We start from the raw sequence: 24,914 nt of genomic DNA on the forward strand, positions 1-24,914 counted from the left end.
GCGCACTCGGCCTGTGATAGTGGCGGATAAGACACTCTCACAATGGTCTGTCATTGGATGGGTGACCAAAATTATCTTGAGCTCCTCCGTGCTTCGGAAAGCACGTATTACCGTTGGTCCCGGTTGTATTTGTAGTCGTTAAACCCGCCAATCCGCAATGGGCCCGCGTGGGTCATGGCCCAAACTCCCATATCCATCCATAAGGAAGGCCAGTGTCCCAGCAGTGGGCACGTTTATATGGATGTTGATAATTGATGATGATGAGGCACTTTTTAATTAATTTAGTTGTACATATAACGTATGATATGATTTATTATAAGTATCTCACGCGCTCCTTTTGGCGAAAAGAAACTAAGTATGACTTTTTACTTCCTATATTTTGATTTCTATATTTACATATTACTCTTACTTCCTCATCACTCATCACTAAAAATTTAGTAAGGCTGATAAAATATGGATCAGAACTCTAGTTATACTGAAAAACATCCGCAAAGGTCTTTCTATAGTTGCTATACCACATTGTAGTCGACTTTTTACCAAATCTAAGTGTGTGCTTGAGCATGATTATAAATATGTAATATTGCTACACAAAAAGCCATGTTGAGGATTTTGTTTAGATATTTTTGTTTTGGCAGAATCTTTATTGTTTTCACGTTTTTTTATATAGTCTCTATCGGCGTACTTAGAATGCGGAGAAAAATAGACAATTTTAAATTTGAATTAACATCATTTATAGGAGTTGGACGGCATTAGAGATTACAAAAATATATTATTGATTATTTCTGTGTTTATTTTATTTTCAAGTTCATCTGCCCCGATTGTATATTACGCAGACCAGAAATTCGTGAGACAGCATTTACAGGATATTAAAATTATGAAATGTGAAGTTATATAGAATTATATAGTAATTTATATAGAACTAGCATCCTCCGATAGCAACATAACCCATTATGAAATGTATCCCTGCCAGAAGGTATAGAAACTTACTTAGTTTAAAAAAGGATTCTGGATAGCGCGAGTGTACAAAAAGACTGTTAACTTCAAAAACCGACAGAAAAACGAAAAATTTAAATTTGAAAACGCGCGATTCCAAAATTTTGTTTAGCGTTGATTGGCTGGAAAAGCTTCGCGGTTACGTACCATTGGTCAAAGATAATGATTGTGTGACTAACAATTTGTGCGGGGGAGATAAACCGCGAAACTCGACCGCAAATGTTGACAGAAACTGTGGAGCCTTTAAATTTAAACCATAATCAACCTTATCACTAAGCAATGAAGTGGGTTTTCGTTCATTCTGCTCAGTCGTTTATTACACAAATGACAAGTGAGCAACGAAAAGAGATGGAACAAACGTCTGTAAGCCTATTAGTAGGTGTGGGAGAGGGACAGCTTTAGTGAAAGGATTATATTCATGGATTTTTTAAAATAATATGTAGCTTTATCTGCTACTACCAATAGCAGATAGCTATTAATCAGTTGAGAATAAATAAATAAATATCTATATAAAATAAAAGCAAATTATTTTTTTTTAATTTAAAACCTACTTAAAGACGTGTAAAATAAAATAGTTAACTAAAAAGATACTAAATTACTTTAAACTTCAATTACCTACTTACTTTCTATTGTTTTTTTTGAACATCTACTTATCTTACATACCTAATATGTAAGTACCTACCTACCTAACCTCCTCGTAAAGTATACGATATCTTAAGAACCAGTTCAAATTTAATTATGCCATGAGTTTAGCAACTGTCATAACTGTCGGTTCTAAAGATAAAGATATAGACATAAATTAAACACATCATTACCATAACCAACCCCTTATTTTGTGAAATAATTTTATTATAATAGATAATTTTAAACTGTCCAAGTCTACCCCACCACTGGGGGGTTAAATGAGAAATGGGCGGTGCGCGATTAAGGCTGAGCACAAAGGAAAGATAGGCATCTCTGTTACTCAAATGAGCAGTCCTGTGTGCAGTAAGCTGTTTACAATGGGCGCTGGCAGAGGGCGATGTAGTTGTCCCTTTCTGGCGGAGACGATCGGAGCTGTGCCGTTATAGTTATAGGGCTATACACATTGAACACCGTTGCACGTGAGATTGTGTTTTGTAATCAGTGAAGTGGCGCCTTTATTCAGAAGCAGAGGCGCGATGTCCGCGCGTTTGACAGTTTGACGTTTCGTTTGGCGGGAACTAGTTTTTGCGTGTTTTCAGCTCGCGTCGTGCAAATAAATCTCTTTTGTACAGCCAAAAGTTTTGTGAACAATCAGTTTAGGGAAATAAGTTTTTAGTGATGTCTTTAGCAGCCAGTTGAAGACTGTTGTAGTTATTGCCGAGGCAATAACTTGGATTTAACCTTAGAAGTAATTTAAGGTGAGTTTTACAGCCAAATATCCGAAATATTTAGATTGACTTTCTCCGAAGCTAAACGTTATATACAATATACGGAATACTGTTGTTAAAAAGATCGGTAGTTGAAAAGAAAAATCATTCATGAAAAGCAGAAAGTCACTTTTAGAAACTCAATAATTATTGTGTGTGTAAGTGCCGTTCTGCTCCACCTAATACCGGGTCCAAATTTCATCGTTATGATGTTAATATGTTTGTTACCGAATAAATTACGTAATTAGCATTTATAGTTTTAATGACAACTTTATGTTTATTTGTAACTTATTGGCAAAAAATGTACAACCAAACCAACAATGTGTGCTTCTAATACATCTAAATCTAATACTTACATACAATTAGGTTGCACAAGTCAACTTTGACTTTAACTTTAACCGACGCTGAAAACGACGACGGCGTGCAGGCTAAAGTTAATGTAATAATAGATAAAATAGATAAAAGAAATAAACTATGTACTTTTAAACTTAAAGCCTGTACTACAAACCTACCACGTACGTACCAGAGGAAACTGACATCTTTAAAAAAATATCTAATAAATATGTCATGTCTGTCATTTTTTTATTCTTCCGAACGAACCTGGATGAATGATGACCAAAAGATGACCTGAAATAATTCGTCGCTCATTTAAGTTTAAAATACCTAGATATATTACGTTTAAACTCACTAATTTATTTTATTTTTCAAATTTTACTGAAGTATAGTAGAATTATTCTTCAAAAACTATTTTCCGCGTCAATTTCGTGGCGACATTTATTTTAAGTTATATTTATATAAGCTATTTATATACACAATAAAAAAAGCTGTAAAAACAATACGTACATACTTAATTTCTGCTCAGAAAAGTACTTTAAATTTTCTTTTTTATTCAAACTATATTAGTATTGTATATAAATGCTAAAATCCGTGTGTCTTTTTGTCTGTTCCGCTTTCATAGCTAAACAGCTGGACCGATTTTGATGAAATTTGGTATGCATGTAAAGGGGGTTAAAGAGCCCCGTTCAAACATAGGCTACTTGTTTTTTTCAAAAGTTCTCCCTGAAATAACTGTGATCGGGGGTGAAAGTTTGTATGAAAATTATGCCTGTTCCGCTTTCGGAGAGAATATCACGCGGGCGAAGCCGTGGGCAAAAGCTAGTATTATATAAGAACATACCTAATGTTCTTATAATACTAACTTTTGCCAGCCTTTAGCCAACTTCCATGTACTTAATGAAAGATGATAGGGACCAACTGTTCAAATGAGTTTCTTTCCGCATTTCTTCTCAGCAGTGATCGTTCCGAAATGCCAGTACTTTGTAGCTTGTGAGAAATAACTATAAATATAAAAATTGACGAGAAGGTCTAATTTCTGAATAAATGATTTGAATTTGAATCTTGTATTTGAGAAGTTTTAACATTAAACCCGATTTAATTAATCCATATTACAAAAATTGTGTTCAAATAATTATGAGTATTACCGACACACATTTATTCAAACCAGTAGTATTCTCCCTATATATAAGAATATTAATTCGAAGTGTGAGTGAAATATAAAAAAAATCGTATTTTTGCAAAAACCCCTAATTAATCTGCCTAGTTAGACAAAAACTGTACAAGAGTTTGAAATGTTTCCAAAAAAACATTTTATCTACCAATCTACTTGTTTCCTCCCATGAAAACCAAAGGCCTCTGAAACAAAAAAAAAAAAAATCATGTAGACGCTGTGGCGACGGATATAAGTATTTTAAATAAAATTATGTAATTTTTATTTGAACCACATTGTTTGTCTAGATCATTTTAAAAAAAAGTCTATATGTCTAATCTTATATGGGCAGTGCATAAGACTGTTCTGATATGTAGTTCAAATATAGATATACAATTTGACATTATACAAAAATCTCATATAAAATTGTAAACTAATTAGAGCAAATTTACCGCTAAAGTGGATCGCTTGGTAGAAGGTGGATCTGTCAATGGTACGTTCGTTTCTGTATCTGCAGCAGCGGTCGTTGTTTCTGTTTCACTTGTAGTAGTTTCTGTCTCACTCACAGTCGTTTCTGTCTCAATTGCACCAGTTTCTGTCTCACTTACAGTAGTTATTGTCTCACTCACAGTTGTTTCTGTCTCAGTTGCAGCAGTTTCTGTGTCATTTGCAGTAGTTTGTGTCTCACTTAAAGTAGTATCCGTCTCTCTAACAGTAGTATCTGTCCCACTTGCAGGAGTTTCTGTGGCAGGAGTGGTTATAGGTACATCATTATTTCTTAAGTTAACCTCTGATGCACTTGATGAAGCCGTCGGTGCATCAACATTTTTTTCAGTAGCGTTAGCAGTGGTCACGTTACTACTATGAACTTTTTTTCCAACCAGTGGAATATTTGGGAGTTTTACTATATTATTTTTGGAATTCTTTTCTGCCAAAATCCTACTTGAAGTACGTTTTGTAACGTCGACAGTTTTCTTAAATTTGGTACTCTCAACATGTGGAAAATATGTAACGTGTTCATATCCATTCGTATAATTAAATTTCTTATTTCTCAAATACAGCTTTCCCCTAGAATGTTTTATCAATTTCATATTTTTAATGTCCTTCGATTTCACAGCTCGCCGTTTTGATTTAGCTTTTAATTTTTCTGGTGATCTTAAAGGATTTTTATCTTTATTTTTATTTTTTTTTGATATTTTACCTTTAAGTGTACCTTTAAGTGTAATTTTTTTCTTACTCATACGTTTCTGATTAGCTCTATTTGTCAAGGCATCTTTAAACTCGCTGAATGTTAGAAAAGAGTTGGGCATTTTAGATTCCAGTGGATTGTTGATGTAGAATGTACTCAATGGCGACCCATCTCTAGCTATTTCCTTGATTCTCAGGTTATGTCTTTTATAACCATTAACTTCTTTAAGCTTCTTGACATGTATTTTATATTCTCTGTTCTCTTTAAGCAATCTTCGGTATGACCGTAACCCACCTAAAATTAAGTTAAATTAAATAATTAAGACATCAAATTCAGGGATTGGTTGGATGGACTATGTCTCACTGAATTACGTGATAATAGTTAACTACATCTTGTAACAGATGTAGTTAACTATTATCAGAACGAATATTTTGTAAAATGTTGAATAACATCTATCTTGGTTGCTATAAGGCAAATATTTGCCAGAAAAGGCAAACCCAAAAAGTCTTGGCTTGACGTCATCAAGGAGGATATACGGTGGTCCGAACAAGTAGATATGACAGACAAAAAGTTCATTTACATCAACAAAAAATAGATAACAAAAATATAGATATAATACGAATACAAAAATTAAATGCTACAGTACAATATAATCAATGTTATCGGAGACCGTGTGAAGTGAAGAAGGGAAAAATAGGAAAGCAGACCCTGGGCTCCGACGATTAACGGCTAAGGATGGAACGGCAGAACGCTCAAATAAGAGTGCGAGATTTATTCACATACCACTGCTCACGGCTTCCCTGTACTTGGAGTACAATTCTGGTATCAATTCGTCCGGCACCAAGCATTTTCCGGCTGCAACACTTAAAATAATCAGAAAATTAATAGGAAAAATACACAATATCACGCAGTATCGCATTGTGAATAAAAACTTCTAATGTGTGTGCGTTACGACTGAATGCTCCGATACCATTTTAATTTTTAAGCGTGATATTCTAATTTACTAAAGCCCAAGATTTATTAGTTCTAGGTGCCGTATGCGTTTTTTGCGTTTGCTATTAATGTATGCAATGTTTTCGATGTGACATCCTAATTGTTAGATACTAGCGACCCGCGATTTTTACTCACATACGAAGTTGTAGGCAAAGTCTAGTATTACATAAATCATCACGAGATAAACCTATCACGATAAATGTAACAAGCTATCTTCTAAAATCACATCTATGAATGATGTTAGTTATACTATAACTAATTTGTTACTTTATGTATTTAGTAGCTGCGCCCCGGGGCTTCGCTCCTGTGGGAATTTCGGGATAAAAAGTATCCTATGTATAACACATAGGACACTTTCTAGGTCATATTCTACCCGTGTACCAATTTTAATATTATGTGAAAACAAAAATTTATCCAGTTGCCATATCTAGTTGCACGCATATCAGTGGGAATTGTTGGAAAATTTTGTTGGTATATAATAGTCTAGTCTAAACTGTCAAACAAGCCATAAATTTATTACTTTTAATTGAAGGAAAATTAATAATAAAAACTAAATCCACCGACGCTGAATCATGGTAAATCTACTAAAACAGATCAAAATACATAAAATAATCACAAACTACATATATGATTAAAATCAATTCATCTATTAGGATAGGATCTATTAGGGACACGGTGTCACAGATAGATATACACATAGACAGAAACATTGTAAGATACTACTCTGACCGCGTCTAGGGTTAAAAAGTATTAGAAAGATATAAAACATTTGCCAAAGATATGAGTACATACAAATTGGTGTTAGAAGAAATTAAAGCTTTATACGAAATTAAAAAATGGAGCTACTCGTTTTTATAGTTATCGATTTCAACTAAGTTCCAAAATCTTCGTGGGTTCTTAATTCACAAATAGAATATAGATTCTATTTGTGAATTAAGAACCCACGAAGATGTAAACATTAGTACATGAAAATATTAGGTAGCAATTACAGAAAATGTGTACAATGCGCGTTTACTTATAATTAGTTTGTCTTGTAATAAGGCAAGAAATGAGGAACTTATTATATGCCGAGATCTCTTACGGTCAACCGCTGATAGATGAATTTATGTAATAGTAGCTATAATCTATTCGAATCGATATCTAATTATACTATCGATCGATATATAATTATCTATCTATAACAGCAAATTACACAAATAATATACATATATACAAAAATCACGTGTATATATGTATAGTTAACGAGGCAGACAGCGGCAGGAGCTTCGTAACACAAGGAGCGGAAGCGCGGCGCGTTTTGCTGTATGGCGCGACCTTATTATGTTGCTAGTATACTATTATTTCGTAAACAGATCAGAATATTTTGTCAATTTATATCTAGCCTTTATTGTCTGACACGAAATAGTCCTTATATATTGTAAAAAGAAGTCCCTCAGACGCGTATGTCTGTATAAACTCGACAAACTCGAAAACTACCGAATGGATTTTTAGGAAGATTTAGGTATTTTGTTATGGTTTTACCAAAGGCGGGACGTCCCCGTTCTGATTCGATATCGCTTAGAAAACATGTGCGTGTGGTCTGAGGGCCCACTTCTTGAAATTCTATGAAAATATGCTTGGGATTTAGTGAACATTCCAAAAGAAAGTGTGAAAGATGGAATTAGATTTTGTGAAAGCCAAATTTTCAAGTAGGGCGCTTAGTCTTAAGTGTTGTCTGAGGGCCCGGCTGTATCTCAAAAACTGTACTTGCTACAGATAAAGTTTTTACGCCAAAATCTAAGGTCTTGCATAACAAAATTTGTAAAAACAACATATTATCGTAAAACACTGTCCTGTATTATACAATCTTCATTTGAAATTGGCCCTCAGACCGCACGTTCGTCAAACTTTCCAAGCTAATTACAGACTGACAACAAGTGTTCGGCTTCTCTTTAAAATCACATGTGTGATATTTTAAGTTTACCAAAATCATAATATTTATTCCGAAATTAAAACTTCACAGGCACAATTCAATTATATACCTAATAACTAGCTGCCCGCGGCTAAAAATATGCACCTTTAAAAAAATATTAATTCATCGCTCCATTTTGTTATAAAAGAAGAATAAACAACACTCTAAAGGCACTTTTTACGACAAATTATAAATTAAATAATTCTCAAAGCTACAAAGCTCAGTAGCGTAGTAACTCACTTAACACTCTCTGTCTCTGTCTATCATCAGGTCGGCACCATAGAAGAGTACGGGGTGTACACGATGATGCCGGCCCAACAGCTGGCGCCGATCAGCCCCTGGCCACCGGACGGCAACCTCCTCGACCGCATGGACGACCTCGCCCACAAAGGTAAAGGTAATGGTGATTGCCATGTTTATTTATTTAATCTATTACACGAGCAATATTTGTAATGGCGTTTTCCAAAGCGATTTGTAGAAATTTCTATAAAACTTGCTTAACATGTCTAACTCCTAGAGCTCCCAGATCTGATCGAAAACTAGGTCCCATGTATCTGGGAAAATGTATGTTTTCCATATTTTCTCATAAAAATGGTCGACTAGGTACTGCAACTACACGCCCTCTCTGCAGCATTTTTTGCATCGTGCAGCCTTTTTCGGGAGCCCATTGACAGAGCTGGCGAGTCACCGCCTGCCTATTTTATCCGTGTTTATACATTGGTCAGGCAGGCGACATAGTTTCGTCTCACAGACCTGTACACATATACAGCCTATTCAACCCAATAGCCCTATACGTTGTAGTATACATTATATTCCAATAGTCCTGCACTTTCTAAAAATTGTTCGCAAGTACATCTCCGTGGCGTGCTTGCGAGCGTGCTTTGGATTGTGCCCCACACCATTTTAGATCAAACATCTCACAAGGCCTCTACATGTTGGACCCATGTCCCCATGCAAGCCTCAAAGGACCGGGCTATGGCCCGTGAAACTCTTGAGAGATACAAATCGGGCGCCATTTTTGAGGCAAGGCGTGGACAGTGATTGGGTAGTTGCCTAGTTATTAAATAAAATGTATATAGGTATTATACATTCACACAATAAAACACGATAATCAAATGTCACTTTAATTCATCAATTTTATTTATAATAAGTGTATGTAGTGTTTTTAGTTCTCAATAAAATTTTTGTAATTCTGTAAAGTGTTTTTAGTTTTACGAACTTTTTTATAAAGTTAGTAAAAATAATAGTTGAAGTATTTTGTCACCGCAGTTGGTAAAGGACTTGAAATAGCAAATAACCGACACGCGTTTTTATCCGTATCTTAAATAACATAATCACAATTAAAGTTATATTGATTGGAAAGTAATCTCTCAAAAATTTTGGACAAAATACTCTTGATCTTATATGGAAGTCGGTCCAAAATATTGTGGCTTATACAGATTTGGCTATTATTACATTGTTTGCTACATCAAGTCCTAAGGGCGTGCTCTGTGAAGTCTATTATGCAACAAAGATGGACTGAACCATCGCTTACTACTTACCATCTCTGTCGCACACCAGACTTGTCAAACACAGCGCACGCCCCACAATGCACGTAGTGTATAAACCTGTTGCATTACCAAGTCTACTGTGGACGTGATTAATTGGAGTAAGCAGACTTATGATGCGACAGGTCACAGCGGTGTTAACCAGCTCGGCGGCGTATTTGTAGGAGGGCGGCCTCTGCCGGACTCGACGCGGCAGAAGATCGTGGAGTTGGCGCACTCCGGCGCGCGACCTTGCGACATCAGCCGCATCCTGCAGGTCTCCAACGGCTGCGTGTCCAAGATCCTCGGCAGGTCAGCTCACACACACATTCTATAATATAGAACAGCTGGTCAGAGTGTGCCACCAAATCTCCTGTCTTATATAGATGACACACCGACGTGTGGCCTTGCGACATCTTTTTTCTACTTACACTTATTTAACTTTCAGCAAGGCATATCAACATTTTCTTTTTTTGTCAATATTCTGCCAGATCTGTCACGATCCACCCATTTTTTCTGTGACCACCCAATGATGCAGATTAACCCGCATTTGCACCGGTTCAATAGATAGACGTAAATCCAATCTCATGATGCATCGATTACATGCTACAAATCTTCTGAAAAAAGAAATGTATACGTCTAATAATCGGATTTCAGCGGTCAGGTTTTACACTAAAGAATATAAGAATAAGAAATATAAGAATAATAAAATAAATTAGTAACTTTTGAGCTACATACTAGCCTACTTTTTCACTCGACTCCAAACCCTCCTAACGAGCTACCTAGATTCTCCATGATGGATGGATTAAGAGTTGCACTAGCATTGGGTGGTCACAGATAAATTGGGTGGATTGTGACAGATCCGGCAGAAGTTTGACAAAAAAAGAAAAAACTGATATATGCCTTGCTGAAAGTTAATTAAGTGTAGGGAAAAAAGCTACTTTGAACTAGACACAGAACCACTAACTAGAACAAAACCACAGTTCTGATAGAAGGCAATACTATCCAGAACTATCTGAAAAATGCAATGGAAGCGGATCCCCAGCTAACTGGTCGCGACCGCAGCATTATACCCACATACCTCCAAACCGCAGGCTTCGTGGACTCAAATCAATCAGTAATTAAGGCGCGTATACGAATTCGTAAGGTGATTGATATTGCATAACCATATTCATACTAATCCTACTAATATTATAAATGCGAAAGTTTGTGAGGATGTATGTGTATGTGTATGTTTGTTACTCTTTCACGCACTCTTCGACTGGACGAATCGCTATGAAATTTGGTACACGGGTAGAATATAGCCTGGAATAACACATACTTATAGGATAATATCAAATTCAACAGTTGGGTTTTTATCCAAGAATTCCCACGGTAGCGAAGTCCCGGGGCGCAGCTAGTATTATAAATGCGAAAGTCTGGCTGTCAGTCTATCTGTCTGTCTGTTCCCCTTTTCACGGCTAAACCACGGGACCGATTTTGATAAAATTTGGTATGCATGTACCTATCTCCTGGAGACTGACCTAAATGAAGGACAATTAATAAATGTTTTTCTGCGACACTGTGGTTAAATAATCTTGATTTCAAGTTTAAATTATACTTTTATTTAATATATCTTATCTTTATATTTATTAACTATATGACATATAACTAATGTCGATGTGTACGCACCTTAGGAATTTGATAGTGTTAACAGCAACATGTGACAGACAGACAGACAAGGTGACGGAGGTAAGCAGGTAACTTGATCACGTCTATTTTAATATATCTACTAAAGTTGTATATTTTTTGTTTGTGGTTTCAACGTCGATTGAATTTGATATTGTCCTATAAGTATTACCTATGATCTGAGAAATAAGTAACAATGTTCACAAAGTAAGAAGGAAGAAAGGAATCCACAAACGAAGAAAATTACCAGAAACGGAAATTTTGTTGTCAAAATAGAAATACAAAAATATTCAATTGTACCTAGTATTCAGTAGTTAAAAATAGTAGTGTTTTTTTATTTACATTGATCAGATCCCATTCAGCCGTAAATGTTTTTTAAATTCCAGTTTTGAAATATCGATCATGAGAAAATAACATACAAACATGTATGAATGCTTTAGCAAATTCACTACATAGTAGGTATAAACTATAGTCGCCCTCCGCGTCTGTTTGTTACTAAGTTTTCTTCTTTTAAACCACGCAAAGGATTTTGATGCAAAACTGTTGTTTAGATAATTGGTTCCGGAAAAGTTATAGACATCGTCTGATGCCGGACCGGGTTGCTAGTCCTTATATATTACAAAGTCCTCTGCCGTGTCTGTCTGTCTGTCTGTTTGCAATAAACTCAAAACCAACGGCACGGATTTACATGCGGTTTTCACCAAAAAATTGTGTGATTCCTGAGGAAGATTTAGGTGTATTATTTATTATGTTTATACCCGAGCGAAGCCGGATCGGGCCGCTAGTATATAATAAATAATTTTGTACTGGTAAGCCTGTCACCGTCAGCTGGCGATCGCGAACGTACCGGGAACCGAACCCGACACCTCGGGCGGCCGGGGCTCCGACACCGGACACCGGACCACCCTCGCGAACCTGTGCCAACTGTTGGCGACTGTTGAAACCTTCCCTTGAAGACTACCATGTTGGAACCGCTTAAATTTAACACTGAAACTCCCGACATCACATCCTGGCTTGGCCCGCTTGTAGTTACATTAATTATATTAACCGGACAAAGCACGAACCTTTTTTATTTAATGTTGCTGATGTTTCAACGACCTTGTAGTCGCCGTGGTTGTACCAGACGGGAGTATTTGCGGTGTGAAGCTGCGGTGGTGGAATTTACGGGGTAGGTTATGTTAAATATAGCCGTCGCTTTGTCAATGTTCAACAATAACAATTTTGTATGGCGCACGCATACGAGATTGGTTAACCAATCCGCGGGTTACTTTAATGTTAATGCGCGGGAAAATTTCAGTTACAAAAGCAAAGATAGATTCATATTTTGAAATTATAAATCATCCTTACACATTATACAAAGAGTGTCCACATATGTTTGTCTGTATGAACGTGATAAAGTCAAAACTAGCGGACGGATTTTTTTACGGTTTTCATCGATAGATAGTGTCATTCCAGAGGGAGATTAGGTATAGGTATATAATTATGGTTAAAAACCAAATTATGGTTATCCGAGACAGACTGCTAAACAAATGAAACTTGCTAGTATTACCACAACAGAAAGTACTTTTATCGGATAAGTGTAAAAGATTGCCACACTCAAAAATAACTAATGATTCAACACGATTAGTCCTCACCACAGCATCCAAACATTGCAAGTCACGTGTCTGTCTCGAGACACCCTAGCCGATAGATGCTGCGTCACTATGACGTGGTTCTATGAAGCGCTGGCGACCGTCCTAATGCAGTGACAAAATTGTTTTGTACTCCTTTTGCGTTTTGAACGTGAGCTATGTGGATAATACAATACCAAGGCCATGTGGATATGTGAGTGTGGACATCACATTGGATAACTATTAATTACCATCAAGCTGTTTGATTTAGCGTTTATTTCGGCTACAGTCAAAATTTATTCAACCGTTTAGCTGCTACGAAGCCACGGCCAGATATACAGATACACAGATACGTTAAACTCTACACCACACTCCTATCGTCGAGTGTTAAAAATGTAAATTTCATTTTACTGACAACCAACAATGTATGTACATATTACAGAATATGTTTAGGGATTAAAATTTATACCAGCTCCTTAATCTTGATTTTAGGTAGATTGTAAGATATACATCTGTTGCTATTAATTAAATAAATTGTAACCCTTCAACGCAGGTACTATGAGACGGGGTCGATCAGGCCCCGCGCGATTGGCGGCTCGAAACCGCGCGTGGCGACCGCGGAGGTGGTCAGCAAGATCGCGCAATACAAGAGGGAGTGCCCGTCTATTTTCGCCTGGGAAATACGGGATCGTCTGCTCAGTGAGGGCGTCTGCACCTCTGATAATATTCCTAGCGTGAGTACCTAATTATAAGAATTTATAAGCCTTCGGTTTTTTAATGTGCATGAAAAAAGTGTTGCTGATTCAGATGACTTACTTATTCAGTTTTCACTGAAAGTAAAAACGTACAAATTAAAGACAAATATCGATATAACACTAGATAGACGAAACACTAAAATAACATATGTACAATATTATAGTACCCTGTGTACAATATTATTTTTGTTGTGTGTATTTTGCAGTTAATTTTAATATAACCATCTTTGCTGCTCATTTTGCATCTTTATGAAATGCCATACAACGGAAATGATGCAAAAATACGAAATCACATTTCAAAATGTATTTGTACAATATGAAAATCTAAATGAATAGCCAAAAATTTAAACAAAACACGAAATGAAAAATAATTCTCGAACGTCGCGGTAAAGGCACGATTCGGCGAAACGCCTTTGGAAAGTATGAAATTATGGAAGGGCGAGCCTTGGAACACAATGGTTTGCTCGTAGCTATATTGTGGTTATACAGGATGCTATAACGCCTTATCTTACCCCCGCACTATACAGGAGGGCCCTGTCTCCCCACCCGCCCGCTCCGTGGCAAAACAATATGACGTTATAACTTTTTTCTTCATTTTTCCCCTTTTTGAATACGGCCCGCTCCCTACTGGGACATCCTTTAGACGTTGATACGTCTTTGAATATAGAGGATGCTTTTATAATAATGTCGGGTCGACCCTGCCCCGGGTTTTAACGGAAATTCGTTTCGATTTATTCATATTTCTGTATGTATTTGGTATCAAAATACTATATAGTTGTTAAATCATTTACAAGCAGACAGTTTAATGCCATTACATTAATCGAGTAAATTGGATTTTTTTAATTTAGAAAAGTAGAAATACGAAAACAAACAAATACAAATACATTTTTTTGCTAATATGTAGATACACTCAAGTATACTAAAGGATGATTGAGCAGACAGATTAAATCATATATTTCTTCAAAGAAAATTCTTATTACCTAAACATAAGTATAAGTTATAGACTAGGTATCTAATATTAATATTTAGATACGAGAAAAGTTCAATGTTTTTGTGACTGACAGACAATTCGAGACATAAACATGGGTGTTTACCCTTGTTTTATGTATTTTGAGAGATTTTAAGAACTTGTCTCGTTTGACGTTATATCGTGTTTAAGATCCGTGAAAAACTTATGAGTCCATAATAAAACACCGTAAACTTAATGTACCGAAGGAGTTGTAACTGCGTGAGTCTTAGAAACTTTTTACGACTTCTTAGGAATTTTAACACCCTTTTTGAGATCTCCCTCTCGAGTACTTAACATAAATTAATTAAGAAATATGCGCGATCATCCTGTTGGTGACGCTTCACAAAAAAAACTGCACATTAAGTACCGCGGAGGATATCGAGAAAAACACGAAACCGAAACAGAGGGAAAATCTCGAAACGAGACAGCGATACACAAACGCTAATGAGAGGGAAAGAGTTGGATAGGTGTCTCTTTTTTCCGAGTCTAAAAGGGGGAAAGCGGGCGATTTTGACACGGCATGAATAAAGAAAATATGAGGGCTTTTGTTACCGTAAAAATTCCTATACAGGGGATAAAGTCTTTAAGTTATCAGCGAGGGAACCTCTAAGGGTGGCTCTGTACCTATAAGATACGATTATTATAGGTAAAGAGTGTTTGAGACTGAAATATCGGTTATATTGGAGTTTGTGTAGATATATTGTCTTAAGGGTGCTTGGATATTGAATATGTGGGGTTTCATTTTGATATTATGTCGAGTCTCGTCAGGTTTTATTAAGTTTTAATGAAAACTGAAAATAGACGAGATAATTTGTTTTTGATAGACTGAAAAGATTAATATCTGAATGGATTTTAGATAAAAACAATAAGTTTTGCCCGCGGCTTCACCCACATGATTTTCGCACGGGACCATACATGAAGCTAACATAATTCTGAGATAGTTAACATATATAACACAACTCTGAATAGATAATATAACTGTCACGTATTTAACACAACTCTGAAACAGTATACAAGTAACATATTTTTGCTAGGTTTCTTCTGTGAAAAGTCGGAGCCAGGGTACCTATTCTACTTTTCTTCTTCACTTCGCACGGTTTTCTGCATCCTAGTTGTCATTACCATCCATCGACATAACATCAAGCCAGCACTAGCTTTGTCCTTTCTGCCAGGACGGAAGCGGCATAGACATTTCGGCATAATATGTTTACACAAAACGTGGCCGTACCTCCCAGACGGCACTACTGAAGTTTGTCAGCTATGTCACAAACTCAACAAACTTTGATGGGGATGAATGAGGGTTAAAAACTTTTTCTCGTGTTATCTTTTAACTAACTTTATTTTAATTTCATATATTATAGTCTACTATGAAGATTTTGGTGGCCACCGTTTTCGGTTTAGTAGATTGTGACTATATTCTATAATATTTTTAGTGTTCGCTAATAAACAAAAGAAATTGGTAAAATGTGATGGTGGCGCTAGTGTGCAGTTATGTATCACCTTAAGTGTTAAAATAGAGACCAAATGAATAGATACATATTAAGTATGAAATGAAGTTATGATTCTCTAAAATTAAATATGAAATATAAAAATATTACAAAAACTAAGCTACAGTACAAAGATGAAGTAAGCTGTCATTAATATTTCTACAGCAGATTAACAGCACGAAACTGTCGTTAAGCCTTCACAGTAACGACCCTTAACTAAAAGTAGTGCTACCCTATCACTATTATACATCCCTAAACATCTGACCGCACCACTCAAAAAATAACTTAATATCAACACGTATAGAGTTTAAATTAGATTTTGGAGATTGCGGTAGGGTACAAGGGTCAATAGTTGTCACTGGGCCATATCTCGGCCGAGCATGCGTTCCCGTTGCAAATCACTTCCGGACCACTAAATCCAGGCCAAATTAATGCATTTAGCACGCTCCCGGCACTTTAACTGGGGATGACAACTTTATTTCATTGTATTGTTATATTTTCTTGTCACTTACTGACAGGCATGTTATTTTTTTCGGTAGTCGGTTGACTTTTGCAAGGTTTCACGGTTAGTGTTTCCACAATGTCCTCACAAATTTTATGGTTTTAATTTTGGAATAGAACTGTAATTCGGTAAAGTTGATTTTATTTACATTGTAACGAGATCTAAATTTTGTGTCTTTCTTTGTTAAGTTAAATCGTCAAATATTCTTTTGACATATATATGCATATAATATCAGGAACTCTGATATTAGAAATTATAATACTAGTACTCTTTAGTCTTCCATCTAATCACTACATACAAAAATCGCGTGGTTTCTCGTTCGGTTTAGAAGATTTCTTCTTTTAAACCACGCAAAGTATTTTGATATACTTAAGTTATACTTAAGTTACTTTGATACACTGTTATTTACACAATTTATTCCCGAAGGTTATACAAAACAGTCTTATTATGTATTATATCGCGCGAAGCCGGGCCGGGTCGCTAGTTTATTATAAATGATTCAGACACGTACCTGTACATACAACTTTAATTTTCAAATCGAATTTTGGTTTAGGCTGTACAGCCCTTAAGCTACAATTACTCCCTCAAGTGTCATTACAAGTGCTATATCAACAAAAACAGATTTGATTTCTACTTATCCTTACGGCTGACTTGAGTGAAATCCCATTCTCAATAAATAAAAGCCAATAAATAAATAGCTCGTATCGCTGATTTAAAATATCATTACGACTCATATCTGAGACTCGGATCTCACGGGGGTGGAGGGGATATATCGCAGCAACAAATTGTAACAAAGCAGTCCGGCAAAGAGATTATCTCTGGGACGCGTGGCCGACGCGTGACCTGCATGCGGCCCACTATAGGCGCCTTTACCCTACTCTCATTTTAACTAGCGAAAATTAACCTTATATTTTACGGAATAAAGTTCATACTTCCTTGCTCCTACACTGAAGATAGATTATAGAAAAAACAAAGAAAAATATCGTCTATTGCACAACAAGTTAGATTTATTTTCGCGCAAAGGAAAATATCGCGAAAGTAACTTAAAAATAAGAAGTGTTGGAGGGAAATTAATACCACAATTCAAAGGATTTAAGGCTTATATTGATGTCGAGTGTGTAATCGGAAGAGCAAATAAATATATAGAATTACGGTTGTCTCGTCCATGTGCGGTTAATTTTGATGTCATTCGCAAAAATACCTCCGGGGTAGAGGGAGAAGCTTTATTTTTGTTTCAAATTAACTATCCACTTCAGTTATCGATGTTTTAAATAGTGATTTGATTTTTTTGTGGCTATTATTCATTTTAACAAATTAAATATAACATCTATGCATTAAATTTTCAAAACAAGAACTGACCTAATATACAGCATACACAGACTCGGATGTATTCAACCGAATTTAGTTACTATATGCTTTTGAAAAAATATAAGAAACATAAAGTGTAAACTTTTTTAGTTCTATATATTCAAATATATATATATATATATATATATATATATATATATATATATATATATATATATATATATATATATATATATATATATATATATATATATATATAGTTCATATTCATTACATTTGACATATTCATTTTGGATCTATGAATCTAATAATTGTATGGACTAAGATCTCTTTGCATTTCCATATGCAGCCATCACAGTCACAAGAACAACACAAAATCACCAACATGAATATAAATATCGGAACGTAGTTACGTAGTTTTTTCGCTTTCGTGGTTACCTATGTTGTGAATGAAGTGGAATATTTTTTTTTTCAAACACAGCCAGCCTGCTAGCCAAACAGTTAAGCAGTTCGCAAATCAGGCCGCGCGGTACAGTCAACAGAAACACGGGCGAGGCGAGGGTGCCAAGCGAAGCGAGATAACCATCGTGCGCCACGTGCGCGCTAAGCCGGGATATGCAATTTTTGTATTATTCGCTCCTTATTATTATCGCCTGCCAGTATCGCATCGACTGTTTTATGACGAGAATATTGAGATTTCAATTTTAGAAGCGATTTCTTTTTTTTTCGGCATAGCAAAATCCATTGTTAGGGTTCATCATTAAATTCATAGGGGTATTCATAGAATACACGTTTTTAGTAATTAAAAGTTGTTTACCTGTTCAACTACTGCTAAGTGTATAATATTATAGTGTCCGTATCTGATAAGGGGTATTAAATAAAAAAATATATCAATGCTAAATGTTGAGTCCATCGACTACTAAAATGAACAACAATGGGTAAATTACATAAGGAACAAATATCTGGCTGTTTTGAAATCACAAATTCCCGGTGATATCGTACACACTTACTTTACTATAGACTGGACATACTACGCAACAGATTGCGTATATTAAGAGTAAATCCCGCTGCGGCCCAAATGATCCTCCCGCATTGGTACTGGGCACATAACAATTGATTGAGCCACATTGTGTATGTCTGGAATGTAAATACGACTACAAGTATTTATTTTTATAAAGTTCATGTTCAAATACAATTTTTAGAGACTATAATTTGATGACCTCGGTGGCGCAGTGGTAAAGTTCTTGCCTCTGAACCGAGAGGTCCCGGGTTCGATCCCCGGTCGGGTCATGATGGAAAATGATCTTTTTCTGATTGGCCCGGGTCTTGGATGTTTATCTATATATGTATTTGTTATAAAATATAGTATCGTTGAGTTAGTATCCCGTAACACAAGTCTCGAACTTACTTTGGGGCTAGCTCAATCTGTGTGATTTGTCCTAATTTATATTTATATATATTTATTTATATAAAAATATAAATGTCGTGTTTAACAAAAAATCTGAAGACCAAGTTAAAATATTTTAATATAAAAGCCAATATTAATATAAAGCTATGTACTTTATATTTATACTGGGTCATAAAAAAGTTATCGTGTTTAACAAAAAATATGTTTCGTTGAATTAATAGAATCTGCCAATAAAATATCGTGTAAAAAGATTTTGTTACAAAAACAGTTCAAAATATGTTTTTAACACAATCTTAGATTTTACTAAGACTATTTTCTATTTTGCCAACGGTACCCTCCCCTAACCCGGGGTAATATTAAATAGCGATAACATCGTCCGATAACAGACAGATACCGATTACAAACAAGTACATACATGCTATAGAGGGTAGATCAGATCAATTATTTAATATTGAACTCACTAAACAAATAAAACCAAAATGTTTAGTTAGTAATTAAACAAGCAATCTGTCTTTTTAGAGCAAACGAAACGACCACTGCTGAGAAGAAATGCCGTAAAAAGTTCATTCAAAAGTGTTGGTCCCTATCATGCCAGAAGGACTTACCATTATTGTTTCTTTCATATATATATTTTTCTGTATTGTGATAGAATTGAAGAATCCTACTTCATAGCCCTTATGTCTTAGAGAATTACCAATAGCGGTTACATCTTAAGCTCAATTTAATTTACCCACATTTTATTCAAAGCGGAGTGGGGAGCCCGACTCAAGGCATTCTTGGGCTCTCACAGTCCACTGCACTTCAAACGGGGAACTCGCAGTCATAATCAGACGTAGGCCTTCTTTGATAAGCAACATTAACATCTTGGATTAATTTGTTTTCACTTGCCCGCCAAGTTGGGAAACAATTCGGAGCACCTTTGTTGCCGCGTGCTGTCTGGCGTCTGGCAGGCAACTAATTTGCGTTCTAATTTTAAAATGTTTAATTCTCTAATCTTAATTCAATATTTTTTCTTTCTCCTTTGCAGCCAGCACCAGAATTTCTCATAGATATGCTCACAGACTTACTCATAGATGTACTGAAAACTGTTTTATCTATTCAGATTTCTCTCAAAATTCCACCCAATAACTTTAAAACCGCAATATATAAACACAAAAATTTAATTTCTCTATAATTGAGAATTTTAATTTTTTTTTGCTCTTAATCATTAAAATAGTGTACAGATGCATTTTGACTTCAAAATCGTAACTAACTTGTCGTAACACATCACTGTTAAGCAAACTCCATATCACAGATATAAGAACATTATGTAATGTAATTATCCATATTAATTTTTAGTTTTGAAATACCAAAGACTAGTTGAAAAGTAGCAATTCTAAAATAAAGTATTAGTATTTTACGAATAGTTAGATACATATACCTAAATAGTTTGAAATTATTTTATATTTTTCTTTCCAACAATATTTATTAACCATAAAAAAATGTAAGAAACACTAGCAATAAATACAATTACAATATTCGAAAATGGAACGTATTTGTTTTTAAGCCCCGTAAACAAGTGCCGCTAAATCTCGTTTGCACGGAGGGGTGGGTACATTCAAATCAGACATATGCTGCAGTTAGCGCCCGCGTCAATATAATCCATTTGAATATCGAACGCTATACACGTGTTTTTATGGATTAAAAATAAAAGTATATTTACAAGTGCCAGTATTATGAAAAATAAATCAGTTTATGAAACTGTTAGAAAAAAATTAATACAGCCTAATTAATTTATTAAGCCCCGACGCAATAATATTATAAACTTTACATGTTTATGTATCTGTATGACTTAGTAGATCTTTTTTTAACATGAATCAACTTCCAAGTTTTTTTTAAATAAAATTGGTACTAATTTTCAATGTCAATTTATCCAGTCAAATGGCCCATTATGGTATCACAAACAGCTGAATACATACAGTTCACTCATATCATTGGAATGTTCGCATGTAACCACGAACTATTCGCATAGGCGTGCACGTTGCACATTCTAGTTCCGCCAGGAATGCATATCTAATGACTGGCAATAGTGCAAATGGCTGACGATACACAGATATAGAGCATTCAGGAATTCCTATTATGTAATTTCAGAATTAAGTAGCTGACTTACGGACAGACAGACATGACAAATCTATAAATGTGATAAGTACCTTTTTGCTATGGAAACCTAAAAATAATTAAATTTTTATTTTGCCTGGTGACAAAACTTGTTTTTTTTTTCTTTTACTTAAGACTTGAGACGCGTGTTTAGGCTTGACTGTATTAATCCATATCGTACACATACGTGGATAACCGCCTGCGGATGCGCTACGATACGTCGTCGTCGCAGCTACGTGCTGCGAGCCTAGTACTAACTTGTTCATACATATACTATTATTATAAAGAGGTAGGCGTTTGTGAGTTGTGACATTGTGAATTTGTATGTTTAAGGCAATCTCCGAAACTATCGAACCGAATTCAAAAATTATTTCACCATTAGAAAGGTACATTATCCAATATTGCTATATGTATATATTTTATATCAAAATTCCCACAGGTGCGAAGCCCCGGGCAACATCAAGTATTACATACAGACATAGCCCACTTACAGTTTTATTATATGTATAGATTATTACGTTTTTACTGTGTCAATAGGCTCGCCATCCAGTCGCAACTCTTGCTCTGTCCGCTCCGTAAGGAATAAAGACGAGCTGTCGTTTTTTTTTTTGTGCCTGGAGCTGAATTGTGAATTTTCGAGTGTGATAGATAGATAACGGTGTTGCCAACAATAAAACATTTGTCAAAATTCTCCTGAAATCATTTTAAAAGCTTTCTTAAAAGAAAAAGCTGTATTAAGTGGTTAATATTACAATAGGAGATTCATTAATTTAGTTTTTTTTACTTATTTTTACATTATAATTATTGCATTATAATTGAGAAGTTTTAATACAAATGAACTTATTTTAGAACATTGTAAATTACAATCACTATTTACCCTATAACCTCATTCTCTGCCCCTTTCAAAAGTTAACCAAACATTTATCAAATTTAAGGCCATTTTAAATAATTATACAGATGACACTGACATTAGGGAGTCTCAGTATCGTCACTCATGCGACAATAATAGGATTCGATCCGAATCCGATGCAGTGCAGACAATTCAAGCACCCTAGTTGCCACATGAGTTATGACTTATGAGGCGAGACCCCGTGGACACTTGAAGTACATCTATTAGCCCTTGTTCACATCCCTATGACGAGACAACACTGTCACCTTTATTATTTAGGACGAAACTCCACTAAATACCGTTACTATATTATTTTGAGAAAGAGTATCGTAACAAGTTAAGAAAATAATTAAAATAAAAAACTAAATTAAACGCACTTTTACAATTCCCAAGGTATTTTTTTACATTTAGCATAAGAATTCCGTATGTGTAGAAGAAAAAATAATTAACCAAGATATATTACCTAAAACCGTAAGAGTTTATGAATATTCATATGTTAAAAATTATGCTTATAAATAATCCAATGTCAATAAAGACTTTGGTGATATTTGTGTGTATGAAACGCTAGCAAACATAATTCTCAGGACACCTGCTGAAAATTAGCCTAATGGATAGTGTTTAGCTAAAAGCCCTTTGTGCATAGTCGCATTATGCCACATACATGTTATATATATCAGATTAATACGAGTAATGAGTTCTAAGTTTCAAAATTGTGGAGTAATGAAATTCAGCTGAGAATATTGCTTGATTAAATTTAATTGAAATCATGTTGGAACAATGCGAAAAGCAATGTTTATATAGTTAATTGACCCAAAACTTTATATGGTATCCTTAAATTATATAGCGTATCTCTCAACTCTGGACGACCGGCTTTATAGCGCGGTGACATCGCAAACAACATTAGGGATGACCGCTAGCTATCTCCCTCCATCTACACTAAAACTGTATCTGTCTCGCTCTGTCAATATTTATTATAATTTTATGCGGCGTCCGCACTATTGTTCGCTAAACGACATCGTTTCGTTTTGTTCGAGGGTGGGTATTAAATGTAATAACACTATCTTGACATCATGAATATTAACAAGTTTATTAGGGTTCCGTACCAAAAGAGTACTAACGCAACACAAAATAACAAATAATAGCTAAAAACTGGACCTCTTTTCTATATTTATTTTTCGCGATATATGATGGAATACAAAAGAAAAAATAAGTTTTCTAAATTAAATTATAAATAAAAAATAAATTAATTAAAACTATACTCTATATAACTGCTTAAAAGTATTTGCCTTGCCCAGCAGTGGGACAATTAAAAATGTTAGTTCATTTTTGTACTTACGCCGCAACTTGGATTTTACTAATAGCACCGTGCATGGTGCAATGGTACGGGACCATTCAAGTCTACCGACTCGTACTTGACCAATTTTCGATGCTAGATTTGATCCAATGATTGTTGGGTGTCAGTTGTCCATAATCATGGTAGCTATTTCGAAGCCACAGTGCGGTGCGCGCGATTGTCGTTCTGGTGTTTAATTACACATTACATTTGCGCATTTTCGGATTTGTAATGTAATACGATTGGTAATGATGTTTGCTTGGATAAGTTGTTAGTTAACTTATTGGACTGACAAATTCGTATTAATGTTATGTACTCCGCAACATTGCGCAGGATTCGTTTAATAAAATTCATACTAATATTATCGAATCTGTCTGTTCCGCCTTCACAGACCGATTTTGATGAAATTTAGTATACCTAAATGTAGTTAAAGACCTCCGGAGAATCAGGTTACTTATTTTCAAAAATGAAAAAGACTTCTCCTTTCGCACATATTGCAAAATTCAATCAATGGAAATTGTTCTATTGTAATTATTATTTTGTAATAATAAATCAATGAAAAAGCTTATAAACTCTAGATTCTTCTCATATGTGATGGGTTAGCAACTGTCAATATATCAGAATATTTTAATTAGACCAATACACAAACTTCCACTCCGTTATCAAGCTAAAAATAGCTGGCTTAATATTTTTGTGACTCTTAAACATAATAAAACACAAGTGGTACAATATAGTACAACAGAAAAATCCTATTTCTATGAGTAGTACTTACCGAACCACTATTTACACTGAAGCTTCCAATCCCATGGCAAAAATTGGTACATATAAAATAAAAATCTCGCAAAACAGCACGCGCCATATTTTTTCAAATCACAATTGTAACAAAAAAAAAACGTGCAAAAAAAGCCGTTGAAAAATTGTCATTCTGATTCAGTCAGGCGTTCATCCCTGCTCGACGCTCAATAATACACTATTATATTATTTTAATAATAATAATGGCCGCTATTACTTTTGATATAAAATTATAATGGCGGTTCATGAAATAAATACAATTGACTCTTGCCAAATGGCTGGGCTTCAAAGACGTAGGTATTTAATTATGTTGACCCTATTGCTATGTTTTCATACTATATTGTCCCATATTTCACGACTTCTGGTAAACAATAAGCTGTTGTTATTTCCATTTTGACTCGCGTTGTGAGAAATTGAGGTTTTTCATAAAATTCAATTACTTTTTTCTTGATAATCAAACTTCACTTCTACTACTATTGTCCAATTAC

General features: G+C 35.1%; 2 protein-coding genes and 1 long non-coding RNA gene across 7 annotated transcripts in view; 1 reads left to right on the forward strand and 2 right to left on the reverse strand.

Moving 5' to 3' along the window:
• LOC128678540 (paired box protein Pax-6-like) overlaps positions 1-24,914 on the forward strand; it is a 50,492-nt gene continuing 25,578 nt past the window's right edge. Inside the window, exons 1-4 of one of the 5 annotated variants that reach the window (XM_053760125.2) lie at positions 1-2,375; positions 8,274-8,400; positions 9,676-9,841; positions 13,361-13,541. In XM_053760125.2, the coding sequence (XP_053616100.1) occupies positions 8,307-8,400; positions 9,676-9,841; positions 13,361-13,541 (441 nt within the window). In that variant the 5' untranslated portion in view covers positions 1-2,375; positions 8,274-8,306. The remainder of the gene's footprint in view (positions 2,376-8,273; positions 8,401-9,675; positions 9,842-13,360; positions 13,542-24,914) is intronic. The other 4 variants (XM_053760123.2, XM_053760126.2, XM_053760124.2 and 1 more) reach the window with 4 other exon arrangements.
• LOC128678541 (uncharacterized) lies at positions 3,769-6,049 on the reverse strand. The gene is made up of 3 exons (XM_053760128.2): positions 5,843-6,049; positions 4,323-5,353; positions 3,769-4,076 (listed from the first exon to the last, which is right to left on the reverse strand). Exons 1-3 carry the CDS (start codon positions 5,976-5,978, stop codon positions 4,044-4,046), a joined length of 1,200 nt encoding a protein of 399 aa, XP_053616103.1. The 5' UTR covers positions 5,979-6,049; the 3' UTR covers positions 3,769-4,043.
• On the reverse strand, positions 9,724-19,932 carry LOC128678542 (uncharacterized). The gene is made up of 3 exons (XR_008405653.1): positions 19,882-19,932; positions 18,879-19,005; positions 9,724-9,860 (listed from the first exon to the last, which is right to left on the reverse strand). It is a non-coding gene; the product is annotated as an uncharacterized LOC128678542 (long non-coding RNA).

This window comes from Plodia interpunctella, chromosome 20, assembly GCF_027563975.2.
Source record: "Plodia interpunctella isolate USDA-ARS_2022_Savannah chromosome 20, ilPloInte3.2, whole genome shotgun sequence".
In the NCBI taxonomy this organism is placed as follows: Eukaryota; Metazoa; Arthropoda; class Insecta; order Lepidoptera; family Pyralidae; genus Plodia; species Plodia interpunctella.